Raw genomic sequence first — 24,146 nt, 5'->3', positions numbered from 1 at the left:
GTCTACTTTTATATAGTTGAGTTTTATAACAGCATAGTATATCATACTAATTAAGAACAGAGCTTTGGTAGTTAGACTGAGTTCAATTTATAGTTCTACCTGCTGTGTTTTTATGGGGAAGGTAGTTAACCTCACAGAGCCTCAATGTAGTCATTTGTAAATGGTAATGATAGTAATGGTATTATATCACAGGGTTGTAGTGAAAATTAAATGATATATGATGTAAAAAGTGCTTAAATTCTTCTTTGGCACATTGTACATACCCAGTAATTGTTAGCTATTATTATTTCTTCACTTAGTTCTGGTATATTTCTTGTTAAGTTTATTCTTGGGCATTTTCTGACTCTTCTTAGCATTCAGATAAGACTTATTTTTTTCTTCATTGCTTTTTCAAATTATTTATTTGTTAGTTTACTGATGGCAAAGCATTGACTTTTTGCCTGTTGACTTTATATCTCACCATTTACTGAACTATTTTATTCTAATAGTTTTCAGTTAAATTTTATATGTAGTTTTTATCTTTAAACAATGATGGTTTTATGTCTTTATTTCTGTTATTGTTCATTTGCTAAGTCGTATCTCTTTGAGACCCCATGAACTGCAGAATTCCAGGCTTCCCTGACCTTCACTATCTCCCTGAGTTTGTTCAAACTCATGTCCGTTGAGTTAGTGATGCCTTCCAACCATCTACTTATTATTTCTTTATTTCTTGTTTTAACTAATTAGCTAGTTAAATAGAAGTGGTAGTAGCAGACATGCTTTTTTGTCTTGTTTTTATCTTAATAGAGTTTTTTTACATTTGACTATTAGATGTGATGATTATTCTAGTTATTATTCCTTTGAATCAATGCCTTTTCAGTTTCAGGAAGGCAATAACTGAGTTTCCTTTTATTTTTTACATCAGAAAGTGGATATTAAATTTTAGTCAGTGCTTTCTGATATCTGTTGAAGTGATTTAGGTTTGTTTTTCTCCTTTAATCTGTTAAAGCAATGTATTAATATATTAGAGTTTATAATGTTGAACCATCCTTGCTTTGTTCAAATAAACCCAACTAGTTTATGATGTATTATTCACTGTGTTAATTTTGCTAGTATTTTATTTAATGTTTCTTTGTCTCTATGTTTACATATGAGACTGGCTATAATTATGCTTTTATTATCCTTATCTTACTATTGGTGTATAGTCTATAGTAGAATGAGCTGGAAAGTTTTTCACCTCTTTTGTTAGTTTAAAAGAGTTTATATAAAGTGAATCCGTCATTTACCTATAGGTTGGATAGAAGTTCCCTGAAAATTTTGTGGTCCTATTACTACTTTTTTTTACTTTTCAGTTGGGTTATAACTGTTAATCTATTCAAAATTTAAAATTCTTAGGGCAAATTTATCATTTATAATTTCTTATTAAAAATACTCGTTTTGTTTAGATTTTCAAATTTGTTGATATGGAGTTTTATGTAAAATATTCTTTTTTTTTTTAATTGAAATACAACTGCTTTACAGTGTTGTATTAGTTTCTGCTGTACAACAATGTGAATCAGTTATGGAATGAAAGTTGCTCAGTTGAGTCCGACTCTTTGCAACCTCAGGGACTATACCAGTCCACGGAATTCTCCAGGCCAGAATACTGAAGTGGGTAGCCTTTCTTTTCTCCAGGGATTTTTCCCAACCCAGGGATTGAACTCAGGTCTCCTGCGTTGCAGATGGATTCGTTACCAGCAGAGCCACAAGGGAAGCAGCTATATGTATATGTGTATCTTCTCCCTCTTGAGCCTTCCTCCCACCCCCCCAACCCCCCACCAATCTCACCCCGCTAAATCATCCCAGAGCACCAAGTTGAGCTTCCTGTGCTATACAGCAGCTTCCCACATACGGTAGTGTATATACGTCAGTGTTACTCTCTCAATTCGTCCCACCCGCTCCTTCCCGCCCTGTGTTCATAAGTCTGTCTCATCATCTGTGTCTCTATTCTTGCCTCACAAATAGGTTCACCAATACCATTTTTCTAGATTCCATATATATGCGTAATTATATGATATTTGTTTTTCTCTTTCTGACTGACTTTACTCTGTATGACAGACTCTAGGTTCTGCCACCTCACTAGAACTAATTCAAATTTGTTCCTTTTCATGGCTGAGTAATATTGCATTGTATAGAAGTGTAACACATCTTCTTAATCCGTTCATTTGTTGCTGGGCATTTAGGTTGTTTCCATGTCCTGGCTATTGTAAATAGTGCTGCAGTGAACGTGGGGGTGTATGTGTCTTTGTGAATTACGTTTTCAAATTGTTCAGGCTTAATCGCTTTTGTAGCATTTTTCCCTTTTTGTAGGGGCTAGGATTGTATGACCATTTCCTCTGGTCTGTTGTGCATGTGATTTCCTTGTACCCATGTTGCTTTCAGTTACTTATCATCTTCTTAACATATTCAACCCTTATGATAAAATGGAAGAAAGCATGGACTCTTGTCACAGATTCATGATGAAAAAAGGCATGTCATGGAATTGACTGCCATCAAAAGGGCCTTTCGTACCCCTGGAATCCATCACAGTTCCAGATCTCAGGCAACTAGAGGAACCCATCTGACAAAGCAATTCTGAAAGCAATGATATAATACAGGGTCACAGAGTTGAAATTTTGTACCAAGTAATGTTTTGAAATTAGGTGCCATATTGTCAGTGTATTTCTAAATTGACAGTCATTGGACAGCATTCTGTAATGTCTCTGGTTTATGTCTTAACTGAGCTGCCTGGGAACACATCAAAAGTTACAGCTTCAAATTGTTATAATGTGCTTCTTACTGTACTATGGTTATGGTAGAAGCACTTTCATTACTTTGCGAAGCTTATAACTTGCCTTTTAAATTACCTCTTTGAGTTGACATTTATCTTAGGTATAATCTACCTTAAGGTTAAATTTGGTTATCCCCTTTATAGTTCAGAACTTAAACTAGTTAAAAATCTTTTTGCACTTCTGTATATTCAAGATAATTTAGGCTTTGTTAGTTTCAACTTCAAAAAAATCTTCATAGATTTTTTAGGGACTTTGGCAGTAAATTTAGAAAAGTGTCTTGGTTATTATAACATACAATGTTTTCATGAGTAGAAATATGGCACCTCTGAGATATTCCAGAAGGGATCTAATTTAGTCCAGTACCTGGATTTAAGAGTCATTTTCTGAACTGTGGAAGGATACCCACTCCAATATTCTTGCCTGGAGAACCCCATGGACAGTATGAAGAGGTAAAAAGATATGATGCTGAAAGATGAGCCCCCCCCCAGGATGGGAGGTATCCAGTATACTACTGGAGAAGAGTGGAGGGTGATTATTAATCCTCTAGTAAGAATGAAGCAGCTGGGCCAAAGCAGAAATGATGCTCAGTTGTGGACATGTCTGGTGGTGAAAGTAAAGTCCGATGCTGTAAGGAACAATATTGCATAGGAACCTGGAATGTTGGTTCCATGAATCCAGGTAAATTGGAAGTGGCCAAGCAGGAGATGGCAAGATTGAACATTGGCATATTAGGAATCAGTGAATCAAAATGGATGGGAACAGGTGAATTTAATTCAGATGACCATTATGTCTACTGCTGTGGGCAAGAATCCCTTAGAAGAAATGGAGTAGCCCTCATAGTCAACAAAAGAGTCTGAAATGCAGTACTTGGGTGCAGCCTCAAAAACGATAGAATGATCTCAGTCCATTTCCAAAGCAAACCATTTAACATCGTAGTAATCCAAGTCCAGGCCCCGATCACTGATGCCTAAGAAGCTGAACGGTGCTGTGAAGACCAGAAGACCTTCTAGAACTAAGACCAGAAAATGCTGTCCTTTTCATCAAAGAGGGTTGGAATACAAAAGTTAGAGGTCAAGGGATATATGGAGTAAAAGACAAGTTTAGGCCCTGGAGTACAAAATGAAGCAAGGCAAAGGCTAACCGAGTTTTGGCAAGAGAACATGCTGGTTGTAGCAAACACCCTTTTCCAACAACCCAAAGAATTGATACTTTTGAATTGTGGTGTTGAAGACTCTGGAGAGTCTCTTGGACTGCAAGGAGATCAGGTCAAACCAGTTAATCCTAAAGGCAATCAATCCTGAATATTCACTGGAAGGACTGATGCTGAAGCTGAAGCTCCAATACTTTGGCCACCAGATGCAAAGAGCTGACTCATTGAAAAAGATCCTGATGCTGGAAAAGATTGAAGGAAAAAGGAGAAGGGGACAGCTGAGGGTGAAATGGGTAGATAACATCACCAACTCAATGGACATGAATTTGAGCAAACTCTGGGAGATAGTGGAGGACAGAGGAAACTGGTGTGCTGCAATCTGTACGACTGCAAAATGTCAGATCCAACTTAGCAACTGAAAAACAACAGAGACTCCTCTGTTGTTTATTCTAAATTAAACCAAGGAAGTCCTGAAAATTTTTCACTTATTTGGCAAATACTTATTGATGAGGATGATAGCCTCATAGAGGGTACAGCCTGATGGGGATACAGTTGGTAAACAGGCAGTGACAAGACTAAGTGTTATGCATGCACGCTCAGTAACTTCAGTCGTGTCTGACTCTTTCTGACCCTATGGACTGCAGCCCGCCAGACTCCTCTGTCCATGGAGTTCTCCCACTCCAGTGGGTTGCCATGCCCTCCTCCCAGGGGATCTTCTCCACCCAAGGATTGGACCCAGGTCTCCTGCATTGCAGGCGGATTCTTTACTGCTGAGTCACTGGGAAGCTCAGGTGCAATGAAAAGGAGGCACAGAAAGAGGGAAGCACTGGAAGAGAGTGATTCACCCAACCTTGGGGAATGAGGGAAGGCTTTGACAGCAAATGAGATCTCCTGAAGCGTGAAGAGGAGGTAACTGAAAATGGCCAACGAATTGAATGTGCCAAGGCTTGAGGATTATAAAGCTTGATCCCATATCTGGAGAAGTCGGTAGTCCTGAATGGCTAGACTGAAGCTGGCAGGAGATCAGACTGGAAAATTAAGTGGTGTCAGGGTCATGAAGGACCTTAAGAATCATATAAAAGCATTTGAAAATGACATTGATTGGCCTATTTCATATACAGATTTCCTACTTAGCCGCCTTTTTCCATCACTGAAACATCATAATAGCATAAGTATTATTGCCATTCTGTTAGTCACAAGTAAATGAGATGTTAATATTAAAAGGTTTGTTTACAAGATTGACCCTTGGCTGGCTTCTGGGAACTTAGCTGGTAAACAGCCCCCCATCACTGATACAGAACTTTCTCTTAACAGATAAAGGTGGCTCACTGTGTGCAGACTGTGTAAACAACCTGATTTATGCTGAGGATCTACATTATTTCTGGGACTCCGGAATTTTAATACATGCTAGGCAGAGGGTGCTTATATGACCAGCCCCAGGGAAAAAACAAAGTCAGAAACAACAAAGACAAAAAAACCTTGAGCACTTACTCCCTTAACGGGCTTCCCTAGGCAGAAGCATCACACACATGTTGCTACATATTCATAGCTGCGGAAGAGTATTGTCTGTGTGACCCTTCATGAGGGGCACAGAACGTGAGAAAGCCAGGCAAAGATCCTTCCAGACACCGTTATCTTTTCTGTAAGAGTTCCTGTATATCCTTATACATCTCCATGATAAATCTTAGCCTTGAGTAGTTATATGCTAAGTCCCATGAGACTTTCTAGTGCATTCCCCTCCTCACAAAGGAAGGGCTTGAGGATCCCTTACACACGTGCTGTGAATGTTCATTGAATATGTATTGAATGAGTAGAAAATGACCTATTAAGAGGTAGAAGGATTTGTGTCCTTATTTTATATTTGTGTGATGTTTTTTTAATCAAAACTTGTATAACTCAGTTTGATCTCTTACCTTATTTCTCAAATTCTCAAACTTGGCTCTGAATTACTTTTGACTTTTACCTTCAAATGACAGAGAAGTGTTAGCTTTGAGGAAAGTTAAAAGAACGCTTCTAGCTGTAAGGGCAATTTCAAATTAGGAGATCCAGAAAGAATTTGAATAATGGGAGAAGTACTCAGAATTTTTATAGTGTCCTAGGGTGACTTTTTTTTTTCTTTACAGGTGAGGTGTTAACTTGCTTGTACAGCTTCTAATATACTAATAATCAACTTCATTATTGCAGTGCTATATCTTCATGCACACAGCCTTTCTTGTCACATTAAAGCTACACTCATATTTGCCATTTAAAGACCACTGCGATTAACCTTGGGTTTCCCTGGTGGTTCAGAGGGTAAAGAATCTGCCTGCAGTGCAGGAGACCCACATTCGATCCCTGGGTCAGGAAGATCCCCTGGAGAAGGAAATGGCAATCCACTCCAGTATTCTTGCCTGGAGAATACCATGGTCAGAGGAGCCTGGCGGGCTACAGTCCATGTGGTTGCAAAGAGTCAGACACAACTTAGTGACTAAACAATAGCCATACTAGATACTTTTATATAATTAATATTGGGAAATTCTACTGAAGGCTTACTTTAAAAGAATTTATTTTTAAACAATTAATGGATTTATAATGAGCTTCAGATCCCACCTGGAGGAACTTACAACCAACCAGGAAATCCTTAGACTGCAAGCCTATGGGCTTTGTCATCATTTTTATAAATTCCTTAGAGTTCTGTTCTTTCTCACTGAGTAACTGCCAACATTGTGACCCATTAAGCAGCAACACCTCCACCCAGACAGGCTTTATATTTCTTTTCCATCAGCTTGCCTCCCTCTGGACTGAGGTGGGATTGTAAAAACGATAGGTTTACTACTCCCTGCTTTCTGTTTGTGCCTTATAGCCTTCATAGCAGTCTTTTCTTGGGCCTAGTAGATGGAGAGTGCTACTTCTTCAGCATGGCTTGGCCTTTTTTAATCTTTATTTCTTGTCTATTTGGAGAGGATTTACAATTTGTAAATATACTTTAATATTGAAGGTCCCTGGAGTTGTTGGTGTTTGGCAACACAAAGACTTCTCAACACCATGAGGTTTTACAAGAGCAGTTTTCCTCGTAGGCTGTTTACTTTGTTCCGCTTCAATTTCATTGCCTTTCCATCCTTTACTTTTCTCTTTTTATTTTTCAATTCCATTGTTGGATTCCTCCCTTCAACTGGCCATTAATATTTATTTTAATCCTTATGTTAATACTTATTTCAGTTATAGAATGAAGTTTTATGTTTCTTGTTCATAATTTTCAAAGTAAATTAAACATTTTATTGTATTTCTCTCCACACAGTAACTTCATGGAAATGCATTTCATTCATGTGGACCTAGATTCTTTTTGTTATGCTTAAGCAAGGGAATTATTTTGTTTATTTGATGTGATTTTGTCCTTCTGGGCTGATAGTTTTAATGAAAAGTATCTTTTCTATTGCTGATATAAGTCTGGGGGTGTGTGTGTGTGTCAGTTGCTCAGTCGTGTCTGACTGCGACCCCATGAACTGTAGTCCACCAGGCTCCTCTGTCCAAGGAATTCTCCAGGCAGGAGAACTGGAGTAGGTTGCCATTTCCTTCTCCACTGATGTAAGTCTGCTGCTGCTGCTGAGTCGCTTCAGTTGTGTCCGAATCTGTGCGACCCCATAGACAGCAGCCCACCAGGCTCCCCCATCCCTGGGATTCTCCAGGCAAGAACACTGGAGTGGGTTGCCATTTCCTTCTCCAATGCATGAAAGTGAAAAGTGAAAGTGAAGTCGCTCAGTCGTGTCTGACTTTTTGCGACCCCATGGACTTTAGCCTGCTAGGCTTCTCTGTCCTTAGGTATTCTCTAGGCAAGAATGCTGCAGTGGGTTGGCATGTCCTCCTCCAGGGGCTCACCCCAACCCAGGTCTCCTGCATTGTGGGAAGTTCTAATCTAAGTGTAGGTTATTCAGGTAAGCCCTTGTATTTAGGGGTCTGTGAGTGTTATAAGATTTGCTGGTATTTGTCATGTGATTAGGTTTAGGAAAAAACTTTCTGGAGTTGCTAGTAGTAATCATTATGACTTGGTAGTCTTAATTTTTTCTTCTCACATAATGTCATTATTATATTCAATTATTTTCTTTTCTAGTTTTCCAGAGAGATGGTCATTCAGAGCCTATACATCTGTTCTATATTTTGATCCTTGGATGAGAATATTTATTCAGGCCAAAAGAGTTAGAACAAAATACCTCTGCTATTGCCTCTACAGACCCAGGTAATTCACCTTCGTTCAATTGTGTTCATAGAGTTTTCATTTGTAAAATATCCCCCGACCCCAATTGTTAATTTGATTGGAAGAGTTTTACAATGGCAAATAAAATTTGAACTGCATTCTGGAAGGTTTGCTGAAGAGTAATCATATGAAACAAATATTTGGCCATAAACACAGTATGGTGTAGTGAACACTGTCACTCAGATTGTCCGCCTCAAGTAGGAATTTGTTATTTACTGCACTGAATCCTAGGTGCTTTGATTGTGATAGGTGCTATTAAAGAAAATCCAGTTCTCTTACATTTTCTTTTTATACAATGTATTTGAACTATTAAATCATATACATATATGTATATGTATATTTTATATATAGAAAGAATATATGTATAAATGTGTATCTAATTGATTTATATTTTAGCATAAGCTTTTTAAAATATTTATATATATATTTGCATATTGTATAACTTACCTTGTACAACTATGTGTGTGATCAAGACAGTCTTTTCTTAGTGTGTGATATGTGGGTGGTCATTCATTTCTTTACTAAACATTTATCAAAACCTTCTGTGAGTTTGAGATTGTGCTAGAAAGATAAGATTAGCTCTAGCTTTCAGTTTACTATCTACTGAGGAACATTTAATGCTTGTACACTGTGTGTGTGTATATATATATATACCCTTTGATATGCATTATTTTAGTTGACTTTTGCAGTGACACTGTGGGTTATGTTTTATCATTATTTAGAAATAAATAAACGTCAGAACTGGATAAGAACTCAAATTTTCTTACTCTGAATTCTTTATCAATTCAAATTCCATGCTCCTTCCCCAACAGCACACTAATTCTATATAATAGATCCACATTTGTTATGATGTCTTATTTTCTGGAAAAGTAGTTGCTGTCCTGAGGCCTTGCAATCACTCATGTCAATACTGATATTAAAAATTGTGGATCTCTGAATTGAATGAGCTGACCACACACCAATGGATTCCTCAAAAGCTTTACTTTTGATTTCTGATTATACTGCAGGTCATATTTTGAAAAATGAAGTATACGAAGCCTGAGACTTACTCTATAAATCTATTCGTTCCCTAAATCATATCAAAGTGATACTTCTTTTCATCAGCCTCATTGTTCTGGAAAGTACCAAGAGTCTCCTGGATCAATCAATATAGCTGATCTTTTCAAATTAAATTATTTATCTCTTAGGGAGTTTGGGTACAAAATGGTTTAAGCCAATGGAAAATGTGGGTTTGTCTCTATTTTCTGGGGGAATTTTATTAAATTGAATTTTGTCTACCTAAATTACTTAAAATCAAGTGATGGCTGTTTCCCATCCTAGTGTATTTTTTAAATGAACATTTCAATGTACTATTTTTAGATATATCTTACCAGGAATAGATATAATAATATTTATTTTATTCCTTAAAAGATACTTAAGGAGGCTTGAACCTTTGCCATGTGTTACACAGGGCTCTGATAAACTGTTAAATCTGGTGTTTGGTATCTACAGTAAGGACAGATTTAATTTTCCATGGCTTTATCCCTTAGGCTTAACTTTCTCTCCATTTGCCTTATTTACTTGCATATTATTTTCCTCACAGGTTCTCTAGTGGCAAAAGTTTTATGTAAGAATATGTGAAGTTCTGTCCTTGTTATCTCACCACTTGTGGGGTCACCCTTACTTTATTTCTTCCCTGAAAGGCACTCTATCTCTAATGGCAGTATCAGAACAAATTAAAAGCTGGGAATGACCCTATGTGACCAGAATAGAAATGTTTAAAATATATTGTTTAAATACTCTGTCCACTTGACCACCCAAGCTCCAGTATACTTCTAGAAATGAACACTGGATATTATTTGTAAGAATACATACCTATACATCAGTCATTTCTCTGTGCTTTTATTGCAAACACAAAAAAGAACATTGGATTTTAGCTGTATGAATTGACTTATAATTACTGGAGCTTCTTTACCCCAATGTCTCTGACAAGTTAGAAAAGGGACTGAGGGGAATTTTTAATCCCTTAATCATATTCTGTTCAGTATGTTTATCAATAATTTAGATAAAAAGCAATTTTGAGTTTATAATTGACCCTTAACTAGGAGGAATATCTTATATCAGGCACAATATGAATTGAAGTACAAACGATAAATGTAGTATAAATACTTACAGTCCTGAATTTAGATTTTTAAAATCTATTTGTGTTAATATATTAATACTAGACTGGATACTCATTTACATGAAAAAACTAGGTATTTTCATTGACCACAAGCCTGATACAAGCTGATAGGATGATGGGGTTGCTGAAGATGTTTATGGAACTTAGTGGACAGAACAAGATGTTAATAAACTGTGTCCTGCTGACACCATGTCTGGAGGGTCATGTTCAGACAAGGATGCTTTAGAAGGGAAGGGGACTTCCTGGCTCACAGTAAGGTAACTATCCGGTAGGGGCTAACTAATGGAATTGAGCATCATGTTGTGAATGAGAGAAGAGTAAGTGAAAACTTGAAAGGCTGCCATGTGATGGTTGGAATTCTAGACGGCAGAACTTGAATGGCTGTATAGCACTAGAAGACTAGCTCAGCATGAGAGTGTTGTGCTGTTTTTTTGCAGAGACACACAGATTACCTTTTCCCATTGATATTTAAGATAAGGGTACTCAGAGAAGTCACAGAGCAGGGCACCATACAGCATGCTCGCTGTCACTTTTGTCTCAGTGTTTTCTCCGTGGCTGGGGTGTTCTGAGAACTGAAGCAACAGCCCAGTGTTGCTCAGGTTATACCTGAGCTCTATTGAGCTGACTTGGCCATGTATATTTAGTATTTGCTTCATGAAGGGTGGATTTTCCACCATCAAATTCAAAGCTTCCTTATTGGACAGAGTCTAGGGACAAGACAAGAGTTTGGGAAGGTTTGATCCCTCACATAGCTTCCTTTGATTGAACCAGTCCCTGGTCCAGTTAGCAGGTTTGATGTCCAGAATACTAAATCCAGTATGTCCAGGATGGGAAGTTTAGTTTCTCCAGACACATGACATAAAGTGTAATATACCAACTCAGAGTTGTGAGTGTGCCATGAAATTAATGAAGCAGTTAAAGGCACTCTCAGTCAAGATGAGGACAAATTTGTCCCTAAAAGAGCCTAGATTGTAGAAAGAATTATTGTTTAGGTAAGAGTTTCAGCTAGGTGATTTCTTTACATCTTTCAATGTAAAGATTTTAGAAGTCTTGGGATCTTAAATATTGTTTATCTATATAATACAGACAGGCTAATACATGGCTGTATTATTTGATCTTCAGCAACAGACATTACTGGTTTCCTTTGGCTTTGGATTCTTTAGGTTTAGTAGAGAAATAACTCTGATTTATGCAGGCGTTAAATCTCTGCACATTAGGACTAAGGACGGACACTTTTGAAAGCTCCTTAAGGGAGATAGAGCCAAAGTATCTGTTTGAAGATCTCCATTCCTCATTATCACTGCTTTGCTGTGGATTCATAGCACTGAAAGGAGCCCAAATGGTATAGAGTTGGAGTCCCCCATTTTCATAGGAGCAGCATGATCCTTTTAAAGATATTCAGGGACATTGAGTTTATGGTCTGCTGTTGAATATCCTGCAACGCTGTGCTTCTGGGACAGTCTTCATTTTTTAGGGATATTACCCAACTGCTCACCTCCCACCCACTGGGACAGACTAATAATGTTTTAAATGTGTCTCTTTTGTAAATTGTGCATCTTATGTATTCCTTCATGAGTTTGTATTATCTTAAATCATTTAATCTTTCAATATCTGAAAGTAGTTGAAAGCAAAATGTGGATCAGTGACACTTTGAGTTTTGATTTTGCCTTTTACTAGTTGTGGACCTTCAGCAATTGCTTAAACCTGACACTTCTCCACTGTGTATTGAAAATTCCCCTCTCCCTCAGGGTGGTTGAAAGGATTAAAATAAAAATATGTTTATTTTAAACATAATGCTCAGCATAGTTCCCACACATTTGTGAATAGAGATTCATGGAATGAGGGGTTTTGGGTGACTACTTTAGACAGAAAATTAGGGAAGTTACTTTTTAAAATAAAGAACTTTTGAGCAGACAGCTGAACAAACTGAGAAAGTGAATGTATCTAACGCTGTATAAGCAAATCACCTGCAGATTGAGTGACTTAATAATAAAGCAGCCATCTGTTATTGCTCATTGTCTGTGGGTCAGTAATTTGATGGTGGTTTTGTAGGGTAGCTTTGTTTTGGGATCTCCCATGAAGTTGACAAGAGATTTTGGGCAGGGCTGCTTTGGAGCTTGATGGGTAGCACACTTCCATCTGGCTGACTCCCACGGCTGGCTGGCACTTTGGTTCCTCTTTATCTCGACCACTACACAGGACTGCCTGAGTATTTGTACAGGGATTGGTTTTCACTGGAGTGTGCAATTCAAGAGAACAGAGTAGAAACTGCAGTCGTTTCAATGCTAGGCTCGAGAGTCATATACCATCACTTCTTCCATATTTTGGTCACACAGATTGAATGTGGGAGGGGACTACACAAAGGCATGAACACCAGGAAGTAAGAACCATTAGAGGACATCTTGGAGGTTGGATTCCACTATGAATTGTATAAGAATTTTATGGGATGATGTTTCCAGGAAGAGAAGAACAGCTCGTAGAAGCAGCGGGGAAAGGATAGTAGAGCTAGAGCATGGTGATTGAAAAGAGGCGAGGAAGATGATGACAGGTTCTGCAGGGCTTGACCAAAATGGTAATAAGAGGAATTTGTATTGAAAATGTAAAGTCTTTTGAGAAGAGTGACATTACTTAATTTATTATTTTACAGGATTACTGTGGCTGCTTAGTGGAAAATTGATTTTATGGGGCAAGAAGGGAGGAAGGGAAATTAGTAGAATACCATTACTGTATTCTAGGTGAGAAATTACAGTGGCTTGAGCTGAGGTGGTAATGGTAGTAGTAATGAAACATGTTTAGATTACATGTGTTTAGATTATCTTTAGATTGTAAAGATAAGAGTCCACAGACCTCCTGACAGATTGGATGTGACATGAAGACAAGGAGCCATGAAAGCCTTCTAATGATATGGGAGGTGCGTGTGTGGGGGTCAAGGAGAATGGTGATGAGGTTCTTTCCACTTGTACTGGACATACTAAGTTTGAAAAGTCTATCTGACACCCAGGTCTCGCTGTCAACATCATACAAGCCAGAAAATTCTTGATCATGCCTCATTAGATGTTTTGATAAATAATGTAGGACTATAACTATTTTATAGTGTGACTAATCAGGCAAACTTGTACTTAAAAAGAAAATAACTATGATTGTGAGTACTATAATGTTGTGATTCATAACTGTGGGCTGATTTTTTTCTGCATAATTAGAAGTTTAGAACTTAAAAAAAAAAAAAGAACTTTAATTTTCTTGTTGTCTGTTTTTTCAACTTAAAATTTAAAAAATACTTTGTTTTATATTAGCCAACATGTTTTGGACCAATTTTGTAAGTATGAGCATTAAAAACCAATGAAAATTTAAATTTTGCAGGTGATCCTGATTAAAACAAAGTGCTGTATTATGCTACAGTCTATAGTTTTGCCACATAAAGTCTTAAAAATTACTCAATATTTTTTCATTTTTTGATTTCTCTTTAGGGGTTTATTTCTCTCTAGGAGATGTGGTTCCATTTTGCTCCTAAAATAGTAAAATTTATTAATTAAAACTCAAACAGGGGCTTCCCTGGGGTAAGAATTTGCCTGTCAGTGCAGGGTCACGTGTTCGATTCCTGATCAGGGGAGATCACACAGGCCGCAAGGCAACTAGGCCCATGTGTCACACTACTGAGCCCACATGCCACTTGCCGCACCTAGAGAAAGCCCGTGCATAGCAACAAAGACCCGCCACAGCAAAAAATTTAAATTAAAAAAAAAAAACAAAACCCTTAAACAGTACAGAGTTCGATACTGGAGAAGATCAAATAACTAAAAGCTCCCTTTACCACTTGTCATTCACTCTGTGCTCTAGCAATCTGTAATCTCCCCAAAGGAGAATCTCTGCCTGGAGTTTAATAAATACCCTCCCAGATTGTCTTCTGCATATTTACATACACATAAACCACACACACAATTTTTAAACATAAAATTATATGTAACTTTTTTTTTAATTTACAAAAGTTCTCTTGGAAATCTTTCTTTGGCACTGTTAGATGCACGGTATAGTACTCTGTGGTTTAACTACTTATTGATACATAGTTAGGTTTTATGGTTTTCACTGTGTGTGTTTGTTAGTTGCTCAGTTGTGTCTGACTCTTTGTGACCCCATGGACTGTAGCCTGTCAGGCTCCTCTGTGCCTGGGATTCTCCAGGCAAGAATACCGGAGTGGATTGCCATTCTCTTCTCCAGGGAATCTTCCCGACCCGTGGATCAAACCTGGATCTCATGCACTGCACGCAGGTTCTTTACCATATAAGCCACCAGACAGTAAAACACCATTTTCCTTGTTACAGTGCTAAACTGGATATGCTTGGGCATTATTTGACATGTGCATATTTATGCTCAAATATGATTATTTCTGTAGAATGGATTACAGAAGTAAATTATGAGTCAGAAGATAGATACACTGTTTTTTTTTTTTAAACTTCACAAAATTGTATTAGTTTTGCCAAATATCAAAATGAGTCTGCCACAGGTATACATGTGTTCCCTATCCTGAACTCTCCTCCCTCCTCCCTCCCCATACCATCCCTCTGGGTCGTCCCAGTGCACTAGCCCCAAGCATCCAGTATCATGCATTGAACCTGGACTGGCAACTCGTTTCATACATGATATTTTACATGTTTCAATGCCATTCTCCCAAATCTCCCCGCCCTCTCCCTCTCCCACAGAGTCCATAAGACTGTTCTATACATCAGTGTCTCTTTTGCTGTCTCATATACAGGGTTATTGTTACCATCTTTCTAAATTCCATATATATGCGTTAGTATACTGTATTGGTGTTTTTCTTTCTGGCTTACTTCACTCTGTATAATAGGCTCCAGTTTCATCCACCTCATTAGAACTGCTTCAAATGTATTCTTTCTAATGGCTGAGTAATACTCCATTGTGTATATGTACCACGGCTTTCTTATCCATTCATCTGCTGATGGACATCTAGGTTGCTTCCATGTCCTGGCTATTATAAACAGTGCTGTGGTGAACACTGGGGTACACGTGTCTCTTTCCCTTCTGGTTTCCTCAGTGTGTTTGCCCAGCAGTGGAATTGCTGGATCATAAGGCAGTTCTATTTCCAGTTTTTTAAGGAATCTCCACACTGTTCTCCATAGTGGCTGTACTAGTTTGCATTCCCACCAACAGTGTAAGAGGGTTCCCTTTTCTCCACACCCTCTCCAGCATTTATTACTTATAGACTTTTGGATCGCAGCCATTCTGACTGGCGTGAAGTGGTACCTCATAGTGGTTTTGATTTGCATTTCTCTGATAATGAGTGATGTTGAGCATCTTTTCATGTGTTTGTTAGCCATCTGTATGTCTTCTTTGGAGAAATGTCTATTTAGTTCTTTGGCCCATTTTTTGATTGGGTCATTTATTTTTCTGGAGTTGAGCTATAAGAGTTGCTTGTATATTTTTGAGATTAGTTGTTTGTCAGTTGCTTCATTTGCTATTATTTTCTCCCATTCTGAAGGCTGTCTTTTCACCTTGCTGATAGTTTGCTTTGATGTGCAGAAGCTTTTAAGGTTAATTAGGTCCCATTTGTTTATTTTTGTTTTTATTTCCAATATTCTGGGAGGTGGGTCATAGAGGATCCTGCTATGATGTATGTCAGAGAGTGTTTTGCCTATGTTCTCCTCTAGGAGTTTTATAGTTTCTGGTCTTACGTTTAGATCTTTAATCCATTTTGAGTTTATTTTTGTGTATGGTGTTAGAAAGTGCTCTAGTTTCATTGTTTTACAAGTGGTTGACCAGTTTTCCCAGCACCACTTGTTAAAGAGATTGTCTTTAATCCATGGTATATTCTTGCCTCCTTTGTCAAAGATAAGGTGTCCATATGTGCATGGATTTATCTCTGGGCTTTCTATTTTGTTCCATTGATCTATATTTCTGTCTTTGTGCCAGTACCATACTGTCTTTATGACTGTGGCTTTGTAGTAGAGCCTAAAGTCAGGCAGGATGATTTCTCCAGTTCCATTCTTCTTTCTCAAGATAGCTTTGGCTATTCGAGGTTTTTTGTATTTCCATACAAATTGTGAAATTATTTGTTCTAGCTCTGTGAAGAATACCGTTGGCAGCTTGATAGGGATTGCATTGAATCTATAAATTGCTTTGGGTAGTATACTCATTTTCACTATATTGATTCTTCCAATCCATGAACATGGTATATTTCTCCATCTATTAGTGTCCTCTTTGATTTCTTTCACCAGTGTTTTATAGTTTTCTATATATAGGTCTTTAGTTTCTTTAGGTAGATATATTCCTAAGTATTTTATTCTTTTCATTGCAATGGTGAATGGAATTGTTTCCTTAATTTCTCTTTCTGTTTTCTCATTATTAGTGTATAGGAATGCAAGGGATTTCTGTGTGTTGATTTTATATCCTGCAACTTTACTATATTCATTGATTAGTTCTAGTAATTTTCTGGTGAGTCTTTAGGGTTTTTTAGGTAGAGGATCATGTCATCTGCAAACAGTGAGAGTTTTACTTCTTCTTTTCCAATTTGGATTCCTTTTATTTCTTTTTCTGCTCTGATTGCTGTGGCCAAAACTTCCAAAACTGTGTTGAATAGTAATGGTGAAAGTGGGCACCCTTGTCTTGTTCCTGACTTTAGAGGAAATGCTTTCAATTTTTAACCATTGTCCCTCAATACTTTTCACTGACCTTATGTTTTTAAGCTCTATTAGAAAGAAAATATTCAATAAATTGATTTATATAAAAAGTGGACATAAGCAAAACAATTGAATGCAATTTCATTGATGGAAGAAAGTAGGGATGTAGAAGGTGAAATGTGTGAGAAAGAGTGGAAACCTAAAATGAGGCAGAATTAGGCAAGGAGAGAAGGCAGAAACAAAGTGAAAACAGAGACCACAACATCCAGTGTGGGCAGAGGTCAAGTATATTCAGAGTTTGGGAGATGGTGTTGAAACCAATCTAACCACTGAGAAACTAGAAGCCCAGTTCTAGAAGGGACACCATTCCCTTGCAGGGAATGTTGCAAGGCTGAGGAGTAGAACTGGATGGATTCTCTTCTTTTTCCTCCAGTATTACTCTGATTCTCAGAAGCATGATTCTCAGAAGCATTTTTATCTTCAAGAGACCACGAGTAGAAAAAAATAATGTGTGAGGCTGATGGGGGCTTCTGATTATGGATGGGGATTTGAACAAAGATGCATTCTTTTATGAAAACAGGCAGATTTACTACACTAGATTTACAAAATCACATATATTTCGTAGCTTTCTTTAACTGCTGTGAGCAGTGTGTGTGTGTTTGTGTGTGTGTGTGTGTGTTGGTCACTCAGTCATGTCTGACTCTTTGTGACCCCATGCATTGCAGCCTACCAGGCTCCTCTGTCCATGGAATAATAAAATTCAAACCATCATCTGAGATGTACACATTATCTGAGACCAGGTTATCTCAATGACCCACTCCATGAAGAGAGAGCATTTTTTTGTTTTTATTGTTTAAAATTAAGCACTAATGCACAGTTGGCACCTTTTATGCCACCTATGTTTTCTTGTCTGTAAACATGTAGTCTCTAAAAATGCTTGAGTAGTGTAATTCACATCATCTTTGAAGGATTACCTCATTGTTCAGTTTCTCCTTAATTTCATTTTGACTTTTTAAATAAAGATTTGATTTAAGTGATTCAAATAAAAATAATTGTGTGATTAATATGTGATTTTGTTTTAAAAGCAAATGATAATTCCAGTGTATAGTGGTCAATGATTTCTTACTTTAAAACTTAGGTTTTGTTGTTCCCTAAATGTAACAGAGACTGATTTGAAATATACCTTGGTTATGATTTAAATGAACCATGTTTATTGTAAAAGAAAATCAAGGGAACAAATTGAGAATTGCTTTATCTTAGATTTTTATGAGTGTTCCTTTCTTGTACTGACTGTGTAAATCTTCTTGGAAAATGAACATTGAAGTCAGAGGTAAAGATACATAGTTATTATAACTTGAATTATTCATTAAACCATTGCAGTAGATGAATTTAGGATGTCATTTAGTGAGGTTTTTTGTTTTTATTAATTTTTTTAGCATTAAGCCTTTTTGTAGGTAATTAGGCACACTTCCACAAGTTTTTCAGATTTTTAAAAGATCACTACTCATTTTATTTCATATTCCCAATGTATATTATCTCTAAGTGAGTGAAGTCGCTCAGTCGTGTCTGACTCTTTGCGACCCTGTGGACTGTAGCCCACCAGGCTCCTCCGTCCATGGGATTCTCCAGGCAAGAATACTGGAATGGGTTGCCATTTCCTTCTCCATATTATCTCTAAAATACATACTAATATTTCCTCTATACCATATATCTAATAGACACAACTTATAAGGTATTTATTAGGTAAAACACATTCTACTAAGTCAATTTACTATGAAGCAGCATTATTCTAAGTTCTTTAGCTATGCTGATATCTTTAATTCTCTTAGCAGTCTTGTGAGACAGACATCACTGTTTTTATCTCAATTTACAGATAAGGAAATGGAATCACAGAAAATGAAGTCATTTGCCCAGTCTTTTGTAATTTGTACTCCTAGTAAGGGACAAACAAAGGCTTTTAACCCAGATAGAAGGGGCTCCAAGTAGCCCAAATCTTGATTAATCATGATGGTGTTCTGTCCAGAGTATATCTGTACAGCTTCTGTTGAGATAATGGAAGAGTTTTAAAACAAACAGACTCCAGCTAACAGCCATGTAAATTATGTGTGACCTGTTTGTATTGTGAAGAATTTGCACTACTGCTTACACTGTTTAAAAACCAGAGCATAGAAAAGCAATTCTAGATCAAGCTGTGATTCAAAAATCATCGATATTAGCCTAGATTCTAAGGATTGGTCAACTTTTTCTATAAAGGGCCTGAGAGTAGGTATCTGGACATATCCAGATACCTAATTTTTTCCTTTTTTTTAAATCCTTTAAAACGGAAAAAAAAAATTCTTAGATCTTAGGCTATAATAGAAACAAGCTGCTGGCTTAATTTGGCCCATGAGCAATATTTTGCCTATCCCTGGCATAGACTCATTGGGCGTATATATATTAATAAATTTAGACTCTCTCCTCTGCATGAACAAATTTCTCTTTTACATGTCTAAAATGTTTTGGCTTCAAAAGATGTTCTAGAATTCTCCCTCTACCTCTCACTGCCTATCTAAAACTTGCCTTATCAGAGAATGGTAAGCTTCCAAGTCTACATGGATATGAGAGGCAAAAGTTATAGAATGAAGTATACAGAGCTTTGAGTATTCTCAGACCAAATATTGATCTGGAGTTTTTCTCTCTATGATGATTTAAACCAGCATTTAAAATCCTTATTCCAGGAATCCTCTATTATAGAAAAACATAGCTTCAACTGCTTTCAGAGAAACTCTGATTCTGCAGAGCCTTTCTCATCTCTATTTTGCTCACTTTGAGTGAGGAAAAGATATATATACATTTCTTTCTCTGTGATTGTTCTGGAGTATCTTTGCTTTCAGTAAAACCCTGAACCTTGAAAACAGGCTTCTTGAGCAATAAATTAGAAAAATGTGTTAGTAATTTAAACTGATACATTAATGTGTGTTTTTGAGCATTTCAGTTAGAGATAATTGTTTACAGAGAGGGAGAAACAGTTTACCCAGTATCAATGATGGTCTGGGTAAGAAGGATGGGTATATTAACCAGAAACTTTGATAATGAAGCAGTTCAATAGAAAATTTTCTTTTTAAGAAAAGTATCACATTTTACATGTTTAAGTGAATATTTGTGTGGGCAGAGATTTTCCTGTCTCTCTCCTGAAGTTTCCCTACAGAAACAAAATTGCTCAGTATTACAAAGCAAGGAATTTTTCTTAGTTATAAACTTTGCTGATTTAACAGCTGAATGTAACTTACTTGATGAATTTTTCTGAATAATAATGTATCTCTGGAGTATATAGTCTTCTTAGGGAATATTTTTGCATTGTGAACTTTAAAATGATAATCTGACTTGATTATGTTCTTTCCTATTTTGTTTCAGAAAGTATCTGTATGTCACATCTTCTTTTAAAGGAGCATTTAAATGTGAAGTTAAAAAGGCAGAAGAAGCAGTAAAGAGAGGTATGTAATTACTTGTGGCCTGTATCATTATTGTTATATGGCCTACATCATTATTGTCTGTTTAATCAGCAAACATTCATTGAGCAATTATTCTGAGACATAGGCTGTACTGTGTGGATCACAACAAACTAGAAAATTCTTAAAGAGATGGTAAAGCCAGACCACCTGACCGGCCTCCTGAGAAATCTGTATGCAGGTCAGGAAGCAACAGTTAGAACTGGACATGGAACAACAGACTGGTTCCAAATCCAGAAAGGAATATGTCAAGGCTGTATATTGTCACCCTGCTTATTTAACTTATATGCAGAGTAAATCATGAGAAACGCTGGACTGGAAGAAGCACAAGCTGGAATCAAGATTGCCGGGAGAAAGATCAAAAACCTCAGATATGCAGATGATACCACCCTTATGGCAGACAGCTAAGAAGAGCTAAAGAGCCTCTTGATGAAAGTGAAAGAGGAGAGTGAAAAAGTTGGCTTAAAGCTCAACATTCAGAAAACAAAGATCATGGCATCTGGTCCCATCACTTCATGGCAAATAGATGGGGAAACAGTGGAAACAGTTCAGTTCAGTCACTCTGTCATGTCCGACTCTTTTTGACCCCATGAACCACAGCACCCCAGGCCTCCCTGTCCATCACTAACTCCAGGAGTCCACCCAAACCCATGTCCATCAAGTCGGTGATGCCATCCAACAATCTCATCCTCTGTCGTCCCCTTCTCCTCCTGCCTTCAATCTTTCCCAGCATCAGGGTCTTTTCAAATGAGTCAGCTCTTGGCATCAGGTGGCCAAAGTACTGGAGTTTCAGCTTCAACATCAGTCCTTCCAATGAACACCCAGGACTGATCTCCTTTAGAATGGACTGATTGGATCTCCTTGCAGTCCAAGGGACTCTCAAGAATCTTCCCCAGCACCACAGTTCAAAAGCATCAATTCTTCGGTGCTCAGCTTTCTTTATAGTCAATCTCTCACATCCATACATGACCACTGGAAAAACAGTGGCTGACTTTATTTTGGGGGGCTCCAAAATCACTGCAGGTAGTGACTGCAGCCTTGAAATTAAAAGACACTTGCTCCTTGGAAAAAAAGTTATGACCAACCTAGACAGCATATTAAAAAACAGAGACTTGACTTTGCCAACAAAGGTATGTCTGGTCAAAGCTATGGTTTTTCTGGTAGTCATGTATGAATGTGAGAGTTGGACTGTAAAGAAAGCTGAGCCCTGAAAAATTGATGCTTTTGAACTGTGGTGTTGGAGAAGACTCTTGAGAGTCTACTGGACTGCAAAGAGATCTAACCAGTCCATCCTAAAGGAAATCAGTCCTGAATATTCACTGGAGGGACTGATGCTAAAGCTAAAACTCCAGTACTTTGGCCACCTGATGTGAAGAACTGATTCATTGGAAAAGACCTTGATGCTAGGAAAGATTAAAGGTGGGAGGAGAAGGGGACGACAGAGGATGAGATGATTGGATGGCATCATGGACTCAATGGAGATGAGTTTGAGTAAATTCCAGGAATTGGTGATGAACAGGGAGGCCTAGCATGCTGCAGTCCATAGGATGGCAAAGAGTCAGATATAACTGAGCAACTGAACTGAACTGAACGCTGCTCTCACCATTGCAGGAATAACCACAATTAGTCAAATGTAATTCCTCCCTCTCAGGAACTTTATAACACATTTCCCATCTTTGGTTTTGTCTAAATATGATGTTATTTATTATTACAAAAATAATTAAATTCTAAGGACACACTTGAAACTAGATTGATGTGCATCAGAAAACCCCAGGGACTTCCCTGATGGTCCAGTGGTTAAGTCTCCGTGTTGCCACTGCAGGGGACTTGGGTTCGATCCCTGGTCAGGGAACTAGATCCCACATGCCACAACTGAGTTCACATGTCGTAGCTAAAGATCCCATGTGCCACAACCACCCAGCACAGCCAAATTAAAAAAAAAAAAAAGAAACCCCCATTGTTCTGTTGCAGAGTTAGATAATTTTAGAGACTGATGTTACATCTACTTTAAGACAGAATGCTATACACTTTGTCCTCCCACAAAAGGACAAAGTCATCCTTCCCCAGTGATCCAAGAGTGAGGAGTAGCTCTGAATCCATATTTCATGGATTTTAGAGAGTTTCAGTCAACCAAACATTCAGTCATGACTTTTGAATTTGTATGTATATGTATAGGTGGCTCAGACATAGACAGCCTACCCGCAATGCAGGAGATGGTGGCAGGAGCTGTAGGTTTGATTTCTAGATCAGGAAGAGGAAATGGTAACCCACTCTAGTATTCGGGAAATCTCATGAACAGAGAGAGCCTGGTGGGCTCCAGTCCGTGGGGTTGCAAAGAGTCTGACATGGGTTGGCAACTAAATGACAACAAGTGTATGCTCTGTAAGTTGTCATGCCTTAGAGGAAACACTATATAGCTACCTAACCTTGGAATGTGTGAGAACTGTAGAAGGAATATAGAATTTTCTGAAATTATTATCTGTAAGCCATTCTTATTGGTCATGTATGTATTATGTATATGTAATATTCATTTAAAGATGTTTGAAATAATTTCGTTTTATTAAATTATCTTGCTTCTGTTTCTAGCTGAACTCATCCTGAAAGAAGCACAAATCAAAGTAAACCACTCTGACAGAACTCCTCTGTCTTCCTCTGCCAAGGTATGACATATAGTCTTCTTAAAGGGCAAACAGGGCCATTTGCTTTTTCCTGTACATAGTTGTCTCTTATCACTTACTTCCTAAACCTTTAAACAAGCTGAGGAGATTAAGTTCATTTTAACACAAGGTAGACAGATGAGAGCAGAGAAAGGGGAGGAGACTCAGCAAGTTGGGGAAAGGCTGAGATTGAGAGCAAAGATGAACTAAATGTGGGGTGAATTGGAAACAGTGGGGAAGGACATCACAACTCATTTCTTTAAAATGAAGGAAAAAGTATAAAGAAAGGGAGAAAATAATGAAAAGCTAAAAGAAAAAACTAGCCTATCAAGTCTCCCTGAAAATATCTCTTCAAATTATAGCTCCCTATGGACCTAAATGAATGGGGAGAGCAAAGAGAACACTAATAAGCAATCCTTCTTTCTACTGCCAGGAGTTATATACTATAATTATGAATATTAATAACAGTGCTTCCAGCTTGCAAAACTCTTTTCTTATGAGTTATTCCACACAGTTCATAAACATTCTCTGTAATCCTTGCAATATGCCCATGAGTAAGATAGGTTGTAAAGAACTGTTATTATTAATTACAATACATAGCAACTAAGAGAAAAAGAATGTTGCTGCAGGACATGTAAGTTTGCTAACTTTTACCAAAAATACGGTACCAGACTTTCTACTGTGGTGCATATTTATCATTTGGCATATTTCTTTGCTTGCATGGGGTAAGGAGGTGTTTGGAGAAAAAAATGCTTTACTTCACCCTTCCTTCTTCCTCTTCTACAGTCTCAGTGTAGGAATTCTTTCTGTAATTTGCTCTTAAACTTTCAAGGACCAAGGCTGTGTGTGAGGAAGAGCTCTCATATCTAACTATCATGAATACAGGATGAAGTCAGAGAGTAGCACATGGTAATTCCCCAAAGTGCTCCATGGTTTTCCCAAAACTCTTTTACCTATTTCTTTTCACTTTTTTTAAGGTAAATGTAGACCTATCTTATTTTTTTTTTAAACTTTACATAATTGTATTAGTTTTGCCAA

The 24,146-nt window shown here is 37.6% G+C and overlaps 1 protein-coding gene across 1 annotated transcript in view; it reads left to right on the top strand.

Moving 5' to 3' along the window:
• MORC1 (MORC family CW-type zinc finger 1) overlaps positions 1-24,146 on the top strand; it is a 161,156-nt gene that overhangs the window by 35,120 nt on the left and 101,890 nt on the right. The window contains 3 exon segments of the mRNA XM_059887296.1: positions 8,027-8,152; positions 20,357-20,436; positions 23,038-23,111. Coding sequence (XP_059743279.1) covers positions 8,027-8,152; positions 20,357-20,436; positions 23,038-23,111 — 280 coding nt within the window.

This window comes from Bos taurus, chromosome 1 (assembly GCF_002263795.3).
Source record: "Bos taurus isolate L1 Dominette 01449 registration number 42190680 breed Hereford chromosome 1, ARS-UCD2.0, whole genome shotgun sequence".
NCBI lineage: Eukaryota > Metazoa > Chordata > Mammalia > Artiodactyla > Bovidae > Bos > Bos taurus.
Note: the sequence above shows the minus strand (reverse complement) of the source record. Positions and strands in the feature narration are given on the sequence as shown.